This window comes from Mizuhopecten yessoensis, unplaced genomic scaffold (genome assembly GCF_002113885.1).
Source record: "Mizuhopecten yessoensis strain PY_sf001 unplaced genomic scaffold, ASM211388v2 scaffold716191, whole genome shotgun sequence".
Classification (NCBI taxonomy): Eukaryota; Metazoa; Mollusca; class Bivalvia; order Pectinida; family Pectinidae; genus Mizuhopecten; species Mizuhopecten yessoensis.
In genome coordinates this window covers 62,474-74,309 of record NW_018479993.1, presented here as the reverse complement: position 1 = coordinate 74,309, position 11,836 = coordinate 62,474, and the positions used below count along the sequence as shown (strand labels likewise).

At 35.2% G+C, this 11,836-nt stretch overlaps 1 protein-coding gene across 1 annotated transcript in view; it reads left to right on the top strand.

Moving 5' to 3' along the window:
* The window catches only part of LOC110442017 (nephrocystin-1-like), a 48,669-nt gene that overhangs the window by 26,441 nt on the left and 10,392 nt on the right, over positions 1 to 11,836 (top strand). The window contains exons 24-29 of the mRNA XM_021485411.1: positions 2,428 to 2,510; positions 3,045 to 3,124; positions 3,350 to 3,452; positions 4,157 to 4,269; positions 10,488 to 10,561; positions 11,068 to 11,112. Of these exons, the coding sequence (XP_021341086.1) occupies positions 2,428 to 2,510; positions 3,045 to 3,124; positions 3,350 to 3,452; positions 4,157 to 4,269; positions 10,488 to 10,561; positions 11,068 to 11,112 (498 nt within the window). The remainder of the gene's footprint in view (positions 1 to 2,427; positions 2,511 to 3,044; positions 3,125 to 3,349; positions 3,453 to 4,156; positions 4,270 to 10,487; positions 10,562 to 11,067; positions 11,113 to 11,836) is intronic.

The window sequence follows — 11,836 nt, the reverse complement described above, 5'->3', positions numbered from 1 at the left end:
TGACGTAACAATCAATACCTGCTCCCAAGAGAAGATAACTCTGCAATACGCAAAGACGGAATAGATGACGAAGCAACCAAAAGGAGTTTTCTGATTTAGAATCACTTTACCTGTCAAGTCTTTTTAGGTCACCTGAGCTTTGCTCAAGTGACCTATTCCAATCACTTTCCGTCCGTCGTGGTGCGTAAACTTTTTACATTATCAACTTCTTCTCAAGAACCAGTGGATGGAATTTTTTCAAACTTGGTCAGAATCATCCTTGGTAGATGAGGCTACCAAATTGTAAAATTGGGATTCCTACCCCAACCCTAGGGGCCAGGGCGGGGCCCAAAAGGGAAAATTAACCAATATTTCAAAAATCTTCTTCTCCAGACTCAGAGGTATTACAGTCATTTTCTCTGCATGGATGGAAAGATCATCAGGGGCTTTATTTAAATTGTAAATTTCAGGACCCCCGAGCTATCCGTTCTCCCTTGGGGAGGGGGTAAAGTTTACTATAGTTTATATAGGGAAACAACACTTTTGGGTATATTTTGACAATTTTCTGTTGGAAATTATTTTTACTTGGTCAGAATCATCCTTGGAGGAGGAAGATGGTTTTAAATTGTAAAATTGGGATTCCTACCCCAACCCTAGGGGCCAGGGCGGGGCCCAAAAGGGAAAATTAACCAATATTTCAAAAATCTTCTTCTCCAGACTCAGAGGTATTACAGTCATTTTCTCTGCATGGATGGAAAGATCATCAGGGGCTTTATTTAAATTGTAAATTTCAGGACCCCCGAGCTATCCGTTCTCCCTTGGGGAGGGGGTAAAGTTTACTATAGTTTATATAGGGAAACAACACTTTTGGGTATATTTTGACAATTTTCTGTTGGAAATTATTTTTACTTGGTCAGAATCATCCTTGGAGGAGGAAGATGGTTTTAAATTGTAAAATTGGGATTCCTACCCCAACCCTAGGGGCCAGGGCGGGGCCCAAAAGGGAAAATTAACCAATATTTCAAAAATCTTCTTCTCCAGACTCAGAGGTATTACAGTCATTTTCTCTGCATGGATGGAAAGATCATCAGGGGCTTTATTTAAATTGTAAATTTCAGGACCCCCGAGCTATCCGTTCTCCCTTGGGGAGGGGGTAAAGTTTACTATAGTTTATATAGGGAAACAACACTTTTGGGTATATTTTGACAATTTTCTGTTGGAAATTATTTTTACTTGGTCAGAATCATCTTTGGTGGATGACGGTATCACATTGTAAACTTGGAATTCCTGCCCCATCCCCAGGGGTTAGAGCTGGGCCCCAAAGGGAACATTTACAAATATTTTAAAATTCTTATTCTTTGATGACATGACAAGTATTGTATTTCACTTAGTTTACATGCTGATTTCCACATCACATCTAAACAATAAAATAAAGCTACCAGTACCTATGATATAACTCAGGTGACCGCTAAGGCCCTTGGGCCTCTTGTTTTTATGAAGTAGAGTTTGACCCCTGCAGTTTTTGTGATTTTTTTCTTTCTATTATTCAATTTTCAACCTTTCACATTTTGAATTCATGTACCTACAACATTGTGAAATGTTTCTTTTGTAAAGGTTTTAAATGAACATTTCACAATAATAGTGACAGTAGTAATAATACAGTGAACCTGCTGATACCATTTGCCTTAAACTAATCATTCATTATCTAACATGTTTGATCACATAGGGAGGAGTATTGACCAATCAAAAGTGGCATACATTGCAACATGGTGATAAACATTGACCCCTGGTTTGTTGTTTTATGATGATAAGGTCATGTATTAATATTTGGACAAGAATGTATCAATAGTTTATACAGCTTGAAGAATATACACATTTGTACTTTAAAAATATTGACTGCATCAAAATTCCAGCTTCTCTTTCTCATAGTCCAATGTTCAGTTTATCATTAGCTACAGCATTCAAAAGAAAAATAAGATCTGTTTTAATCTGTAACCCTTTCATCCCAAAGTAACTTTAGTAGACTCGACCATGCATTGATCTGGATAAGTCCATTATGGTCTACAGAGATGAAAGGATTAATGAACACAGAATGTCATATGCATAAATAGCTCCACACAAAGGCTACATATTGATAAATTTACAAGTGTTTAGTTATATACAAGGTATATACTACAATTTTTCAAAACGAAGCATGTGCTTAAAAGTGATATTTGGTAGGTCAGCATACACAAACCTACCTCTGAAGACCAGGTTGATCATGCATGTATATCTCATGGTTAGTTTAACACAAATTAACTCCATTCCTCCTGAAACAAAACCTTTGTGCTTTTGGTTAAACTTAGTTATTGATTTTGTTTATTTCTTTTTATTGGTTGAGTTAATTTTTCATGACCTTATAAGTTTTTAAAAAATCAGCTTTCATATCTCCTCCATTGTCTCCTACAGAGTACAGAGGAATATGGAGAGTTTAGCTGTGGCTGGCATCATCTCAAATTGTTAGAGGACAACGGAAATGTCAAAGGCAACAGGTAGGGAGCACTGAGCAACATCAAGGACATCAAAATGTTCAATTATGGTTACCAGTGAACAACACAATACTGTGTAGAATAAAAATAATGGAAATAAACCAAGAAAATTTGTTAATAATTTTGTTTTTTTAAGGGTTCAATACCCCTTAAAATGTTCGTTCTCACATGGTAACAGGTTGGAAGTCACATTTTACATTTATCTTATTCATTCATCACTTCTTCAAAGCATGCATTCATTTGTTTGTTTATTCATGCAAACATTTTCCATAATAGATGATATTAACCCTATTTTCTAGATATATATCCAATATATTTCTCTATTTTGGCCTTTATTCATGCATACTTGTCTACAAGACCGTGGATACAAGAGATCTTTGACATGAAATTAGAGTTATTATTAATCGGCAGGTACATTGATTATACAGATTTGAATATTCAGACAATTCTCCAGCAATTAATGTCAGTCATGGATTGTTAAGTGTCTTCCTTTGCTAGAATCCTAATGATTTTCATCTGTTGATGTTTTTATTCCAGAGTATTTGATCAGATGGAGGTCCATGGTGGTACGCCATACGAGAAGGGAGTGTTTGTCGACCCAGAAATATCCAGAAGAAGTAAGTGATATATTAATATGCACATGGGAATCATATTAAGTTCCCTTGTCAGAAATTATTTTTTCCTAACTTTTTTTTACTACATGTACTTAACCTTTTTAGTGAAAATCGCTGTAATATTACACAGTCAGAATAAATATCTAATTTTCCCTGTATACTGAAGACATTATAAAAGTAAACTGCATTGATTTTACACAAAGTTTTTGACCGTTTTGCTAATTACAGCAAGTTCCAATGCCTTCATGACTCTACTTTCGGGAAACAAGCAGCCGAGGCTTCACGTAAAGGTATCCATCCCTGGCAAGAAAGACGTCAAGGATCAGCTACAGTAAGACAACAATATTAATACAGAATTAAGAACTTTGATATTATGTCTATAATTCTATGTATCCGAAGTTATCTTGGACACTTTGACAATGCTGTTATACCATGTACTTTATCTGTAGAACATGAAACATTCATTAATTCTATCTTTTAATAATCTTTTCTTGGTCGCAACTGTCAAAGACAGGTACCAGCATTGTCTGTCAATACACCTATACTATACTACAGGTGTATTGACAGACCAGGCTGGTACCTGTGCATAGAGTAAGGTACAGAAAAAAGATGAAATAAAATCTACACAAATAATCTATTTACTGATAATTACTTTCCCATTGCTCATCTTCTGGCGTCCAGGCATTGTGATATTGTAAATATAACATGTTGGATTAGCATGCCTAATATATGATGACTTTATTTTAGAGTAGAACCAGCGTCTCAATAGTCTTTTCAATCCTACAAAATATTACATTCCTGATATATTTGTTTTTTTACTGTAACCATTATTTTTTAGATGAATTCTACACAGCAACATAAATAGAAAAAAATGAAAATTATATGAAAAGGGAAAATACATTTTTAATAGCTTTCTGTGTAAAGTTAATTGTAATAAAATAACTCCTTCAGTGTACAGAGTACTAGATCATCATTAAATTGATGTGTATTTGTATAAGAGAAAGTTACTAGAACCACAGCTACGTGATTTTACAGAACATTACCTGATGTGTTCGTCGGAAGTATGTGTCTGCTGCCGTTCTACTCCTACTACAGACAGATCCTAGCTGACAAATTGATCCGTGACCGCATTGATCTGGATTCTACAGGTATATATATTCTCTATCAATCAGGCTAAACAGCAAAGAACTGGTTTTGTTAGAAAAAAAAAGCTTTACTTTGTTTGGAGTTCTACATAAAGAGACTCAATTTTTAAATAGGTGCTTTTTGTGTCATCTGCGAAAAGCTGGTGACACATAGGTATTGCTATGTCGGTGGCGGCGTCGGCCGCACATAGGTTTTCGTGTGATAACTAGAGTTTCCTTTTGCCGATCAAACTCAAACTTCATGCAGTGCTTCCTTACCTAAAGTGTTTGCTTGGGATTGCTTTTCAGGTCCAAAGGTCAAAGGTCAAGGTCACAGTTACTATAAATAGAAAATATGTTTTCGTGCGATAACTTGAGCTTCCTTGGGCCGATCAAACTCAAACTTCATGCAGTGCTTCCTTACCTAAAGTGTTTGCTTGGGATTGCTTTTCAGGTCCAAAGGTCAAGGTTACTGTTACTATAAATAGAAAATCTGTTTTCATGTGATAACTTGAGTTTCCTTGGGCCGATCAAACTCAAACTTCATGCAGTGCTTCCGTACCAAAATTGCTTGCTTGGGATTTCTTTTCAGGTCCGAAGGTCAAAGGTCAAGGTCACTGTTACTATAAATAGAAAATCTGTTTTCGTGCGATAACTTGAGTTTCCTTGGGCTGATTAAACTCAAACTTCATGCAGTGCTAAGCACAATCTCCCAGCTTCCTGCACAGGCCACACATCCACTTCCGTGGAATTCTTGTTTACTTCGTATTTCTAGTAAATAGTTGTTCAAACGTTAGTAGCTAACAGAAATGACAAAACGTCACATCAGTAACAGAAATGACATGACGTCACATCAGTAACAGAAATGACATGACGTCACATCAGTAATAGAAATGACATGACGTCACATCAGTAACAGAAATGACATAACATCGCATCAGTAACAGAAATGACATAACATCACATCAGTAACCGAAATGACATGACGTCACATCAGTAATAGGAATGACATGACATCACATCAGTAACAGAAATGACATAACATCACATCAGTAACAGAAATGACATAACATCACATCAGTAACCGAAATGACATGACGTCACATCAGTAATAGAAATGACATGACATCACATCAGTAACAGAAATGACAAGACGTCACATCAGTAATAAAAATGACATGACATCACATCAGTAACAGAAATGACAAGACATCACATCAGTAACAGAAATGACATGACGTCACATCAGTAATAAAAATGACATGACATCACATCAGTAACAGAAATGACAAGACATCACATCAGTAACAGAAATGACATGACGTCACATCAGTAATAAAAATGACATGACATCACATCAGTAACAGAAATGACAAGACATCACATCAGTAACAGAAATGACATAACATCACATCAGTAACAGAAATGACATGACGTCATATCAGTAATAGAAATGACATGACGTCACATCAGTAATAGCAATGACAAGACATCACATCAGTAACAGAAATGACATGACGTCACATCAGTAATAAAAATGACATGACATCACATCAGTAACAGAAATGACAAGACATCACATCAGTAACAGAAATGACATAACATCACATCAGTAACAGAAATGACATGACGTCACATCAGTAATAGAAATGACATGACATCACATCAGTAACAGAAATGACATAACATCACATCAGTAACAGAAATGACATGACGTCATATCAGTAATAGAAATGACATGACGTCACATCAGTAATAGCAATGACAAGACATCACATCAGTAACAGAAATGACATGACGTCACATCAGTAATAAAAATGACATGACATCACATCAGTAACAGAAATGACAAGACATCACATCAGTAACAGAAATGACATAACATCACATCAGTAACAGAAATGACATGACGTCACATCAGTAATAGAAATGACATGACATCACATCAGTAACAGAAATGACATAACATCACATCAGTAACAGAAATGACATGACGTCATATCAGTAATAGAAATGACATGACGTCACATCAGTAATAGCAATGACAAGACATCACATTAGTAACAGAAATGACATGACGTCACATCAGTAATAAAAATGACATGACATCACATCAGTAACAGAAATGACAAGACATCACATCAGTAACAGAAACGACATAACATCACATCAGTAACAGAAATGACATGACGTCATATCAGTAATAGAAATGACATGACGGCACATCAGTAATAGCAATGACAAGACATCACATTAGTAACAGAAATGACATGACGTCACATCAGTAATTGAAATGACATGACGTCACATCAGTAATAGCAATGACAATATCACATCAGTAACAGAAATGACAAGACGTCTCATCAGTAATAGAAATGACATGACATCACATCAGTAACAGAAATAACAAAACATCACATCAGTAACAGAAATGACATGACGTCACATCAGTAATAGAAATGACATGACGTCACATCAGTAATAGCAATGACAATATCACATCAGTAACAGAAATGACATGACGTCACATCAGTAATAAAAATGACATGACATCACATCAGTAACAGAAATGACAAGACATCACATCAGTAACAGAAATGACATAACATCACATCAGTAACAGAAATGACATGACGTCACATCAGTAATAGAAATGACATGATGTCACATGAGTAATAGCAATGACAATATCACATCAGTAACAGAAATGACATGACGTCACATCAGTAATAGAAATGACATGACATCACATCATTAATAGAAATGACATGACGTCACATCAGTAACAGAAATGACAAGACGTCACTTCAGTAACAGAAAAGACATGACGTCACATCAGTAATAGAAATTACATGACGTCACATCAGTAACAGAAATTACATAACATCAGTAACAGAAATGACAAGACGTCACATCAGTAGCAGAAATGACAAGACGTCACATCAGTTACAGAAATGACAAGACGTCACATCAGTAACAGAAATTATATAACATCAGTAACAGAAATGACAAGACGTCACATCAGTAACATAAATGACAAGACGTCACATCAGTTACAGAAATGACATGACGTCACATCAGTAACAGAAATGACATCACATCAGTAATAGAAATGACATGACGCCACATCAGTAACAGAAATGACATGTATTTAAGGACACTACATGACATTTGATTAAATATAGGAATGATGTGACATCACACCAGAAAAGGGAATGTCCACATCATGCTTTTAACTGGAATAACATCACACCTGATCAATATTGATATGCTTTGATATCATGTCATTTTAAAGGAATAATGTCACTTGATTTAAAGCACTGAGAATTATGTGATATTACATCTTGGATATAAATGTCGCTCTATATATATTCTGTTTTAAAAAAAAAATGGAAAACGAATTCTAACCTTCAGCTCCTGTAGGGAAGGCCTGAGATAAAAGTAGTCATATACATGTATCAAAGCTGCCTCCCATCATATAGCTTTTTACTCGTTTTCTCAGTTTTGAATACTTATATGGTTGATGTCTGGATGGAAAATACAAGTATTTTAAGATCTTTGGTATAGTTTTATGTACATGTGCATATGTAGTTTTGGAAAGATTGTTATCCTCCAAATGAATGTACATCGTTCATACTCGATTTCAGGTTAACTTAAGATGTCTAAGTTTGTTACATCAAACTGTCTTTCAAAGCTTTTATTTCATTGAGCGAATGAAACAGTTTGATTTTATTTTTTTAGAGTTTATGCCAAGTACAGGTAACTTGAAATGTGATTTTATGTGGTTGTATGATCGTAATATGCATTGTTATCTAATATGGCATTTATCTAATCACTCACAACCTTACCAAATCAACCCAATTGTTAATAAGAGCGTAGCTCTTGTGCGCCAAAGGCAGCCGAGCGAAGCTCTTTAATGGTAACACATGCATACGTATACAGAGTTGTTTCCCCTTGTTACACGCTGCCTTCAATTTTTTTCGTCCGGAAGTAGTCATCCAGTTGGGAAACCGGAAGTGTATCCTTGAAGCGAAGACAATTGTGTTTCAACCCATACATGAACATTTTCATATAGTGAAAACAATCCTCATGTTTTATTACTTGTTTATTTAGGTAAAAACTAATGTACATTCTGAGTGAAAAAAATATATCACATAAATTATGATACCAGCAGGCATGAAACTCCGTTCAGAGATTATCCTACTATGACGTCACAAGCACGTCACTCTCCATCGGCCTTCATTGGTTATTTCCGGAAGGATGAAAACTAACTGGAAAATCTTGGAACTGATGTCCGTTAAAAATGCAGATATTTTCTGAAGATCCTTCATCAACCAGGTTCTGTTAATATTTCTACCGGGAGATATCTTCAAAAAGAGCATCGTTATATCGATATAACGACAATCTCAGTTACATCAAAATATAACTGCTTTCTTTTTTTAATTTAATTTTTCTAACTAACATCTCTATACACTTACTTATAAGTACACTTATCGTCAAATATGTAATATTCACTTTTTTATAGCAATTACCGAACACTTTTTTCCCCAACTTATCTCAATCATTCTTTTTGTGCCCCGACGGAAGTATCTAATTAAAATTATGATCTCGCTTCTAGTTAGGCGAACTTTCTGTAAACAGAATTGCTATTTTTTCAGTGTACCACACTGACAGCTTGAAATGATATACATAAAATCCAAGCAAAGCACTCACTAACTACCATATTGCTGTACGATAAGAATTTATCGAAATATCAATTTGGACAGGTTCAGCCAATGAAACCGTGGCAAGTTCGGCCCATGTTACACATAAAAAGTCGTAAAATTGGCAGTAAAATCTGACGTTGCATACTTTATGACGTCATAATAAAGCTGTTTCCAATGGGTCCAAACTCACCCGAATGCCTGTCCAATGGCAGAGCTCGTTTGGCCATCCGATCTTCCGACAGTGAAAATTAAATAATGTTCAAAAATGGACGTGCTGCCATACTTCCCAGAACAGACTTTAATAAAAATGGGCTGAACTTGCTCCAATCTCCCCTATTGGTATGTCCATCTTAATCTCATTAGAGCTTATGTTTTACTGTTATTCCTCGACTAGCCAACTTTAAATACATGTACATTTTATCTTACCTCATTCTGAAAGCAGTATTCTGAATCAGTAAATATCAGAAATCAACAAAAGCTACGCTCTTTTAATTAAGGCTTTGCCTTTTCATAACACAATGACCGAGGGGAAGTAAAAATGTAATTATAAGAAATACTTGTACATATTAACATGACATGTATTATAAGAAAATACCTGGACATATTCACAAAATTGTATCAAGATGGTTATTGGTTCACACCTGTCATATGTAGACTATCAAGATGTTTATTATGCCTGTACGTCACATGTCTGAAGTGATACATTTGTATGACACTTGGTTTAGTTGGTGATAATATGATTTCTGATTTATACAAATCCTCATCTGAATTATACATATTTTATATAACAAAATGTACTTGATTCCTAAATTAGTAATATGAAACGGGTAATACAACTGAACGTAGCCCATTGATAACATACATGGAAATAATGTATCAAAAATGTAAATACAAGTAAGAATGGATACTTACAATAAGACAGTGCTGTAAAACAGTTCCTGTGTAAATCTCTCTTAGGACTATATAACTCAGATTGCAGTGGTGCACATGATGCCCAAATTTTAACAGTTTTAAAACGTTTTTCAAATTATTAATGGCTTTTACTGTCTGTATCGATGGACTTACACAGTTCAAATTATAAAACGTTCTTATTTGCTTTTCGAAAGTAGGGTTTATCCTTGACCAAGTGTGGATTGAAGTACTTAAACTATGAAATACAGGATTGTTTGTCCATGAATCCCTGAAGTTGTTTGGTTTACCACGGACTTAGATAATCTAATTCCGTGGGTTTACTAATCTTTTCCAGTTTGCCATTGGCAAGCCTTTCTGTACAAGAAAGGAAACCTTTTTATACATTCTAAAATATTGTCCCTGGTACTTCGTAAAAGGATATAGTTTTGGCCCAAAGAATTCTTATAGTTCTTATAAGTTATGTCCAAGAGGAAACAACAGTTAACAGATTCATTGCATGTTCGCATCTTGTTTCTGGATCCTTTTCATGGACCTATAATATAACTATATTTTATTGTATCAAATTGAATAAAAATATAAAGCTGAAACCAATACTAATACTACCATTGTGAAAATATGTTTCAGAGTTGATCCACAGTCCAGTGCTGACCACCTTCCCTAAAGTGGCTGACCAGTGTGATATGATGAAGGTTGTCAGGGTAGGTAACACCATCCACTTGCAATAGACAAATATTTCAATTAAGAAATAGGGTATCATTTAAGAATTTTTAGACCATTTTTATCCTTGCATATTTTTTATAATAAGAAATTATATTCAGCAAGATATATTACTAAAGTAAATGAGTTAATACAATACCATCAAAAGTTTTTGCATTAGAAAAAGTTTTGTCTAAAAAATTTCAGGAAAACAGGATATGGGCGTCAAGATATATTGGCGGTAAGGAAGTGAACAAATTAAATATATACTTAGGGACATTAATTCATTGTTCCACTGTTCCTTACATATGTGTTAGCATCAGAGGCCGGCTTTAATTTCATATCGGTAAAATCTGGCATCTACTTATACTGCAGTACATTGAAGTGGAGTCAGCTACCACACAAATTACATGTAGTTTTAGATTACTGTACAAACCTGTTAATTTTGCCGCCTTCGTACATCCCAAGTGACCAGTTCACATGTTGTCTTTTGAATTGTGTTTTGTAGGATCTGTGGCAGAAGAAAATCAAGACTGTTAAGAAAGCAGACTCGGTTAGTATTGAAAGCGATGCAATTTTATATCTTTCTAAATGTGTCTGACCCAAACTTATACCCCTCCTTGGGCCTATAGTTTAGTTGTACTTGTAAATTCTGGAAGAAATTAAATCTCATATTTTCTATTCTTAACTCTCTCTAATGTGTATGGAAACTTTTAATAATTGCATTCCTTTATTTTAACAGACAGCATTGCTATTAGTATGGAATAAATGCTTTACATGAATCCTAATGTAAAGTTTTACATGATATGAGGGATGGAAGCTAGTAATAGTTGTCATAGATATGGGCTGTCCTGCTAGACATGGATGTCTTGGTCCGGGAGCTTTTGCATATTATGACGTGTTTGTTACAATTAGAGCTATGTTCACAGTATTAACAAAGGCAATTTAAAATTAACTCATTGTTAGCTCACCTGCCCGAAGGGCAATTGAGCTTATGTTATGGTTCGGGGTCCGTCGTCCGGCCGTCGTCCGGCGTCCAGCCGGCGTCAACTTTTTGCTTTAAACAACTTCTTCTCAATAACCAAGAGGCCTAGGAAGATGATATTTGGCCAGTAGCATGCTGGGCTGATGGGCTACCAAGTTTGTTCGAATAAATGACCTTGACCCACTTTCAAGGTCACAGGGGTCAAATATGTTAAAATCTTCAAACAACTTCTTCTCAATAACCAAAAGGCCCAGGGTACTGATATTGGGCCTGTAGCATGCTGGGATGAAGG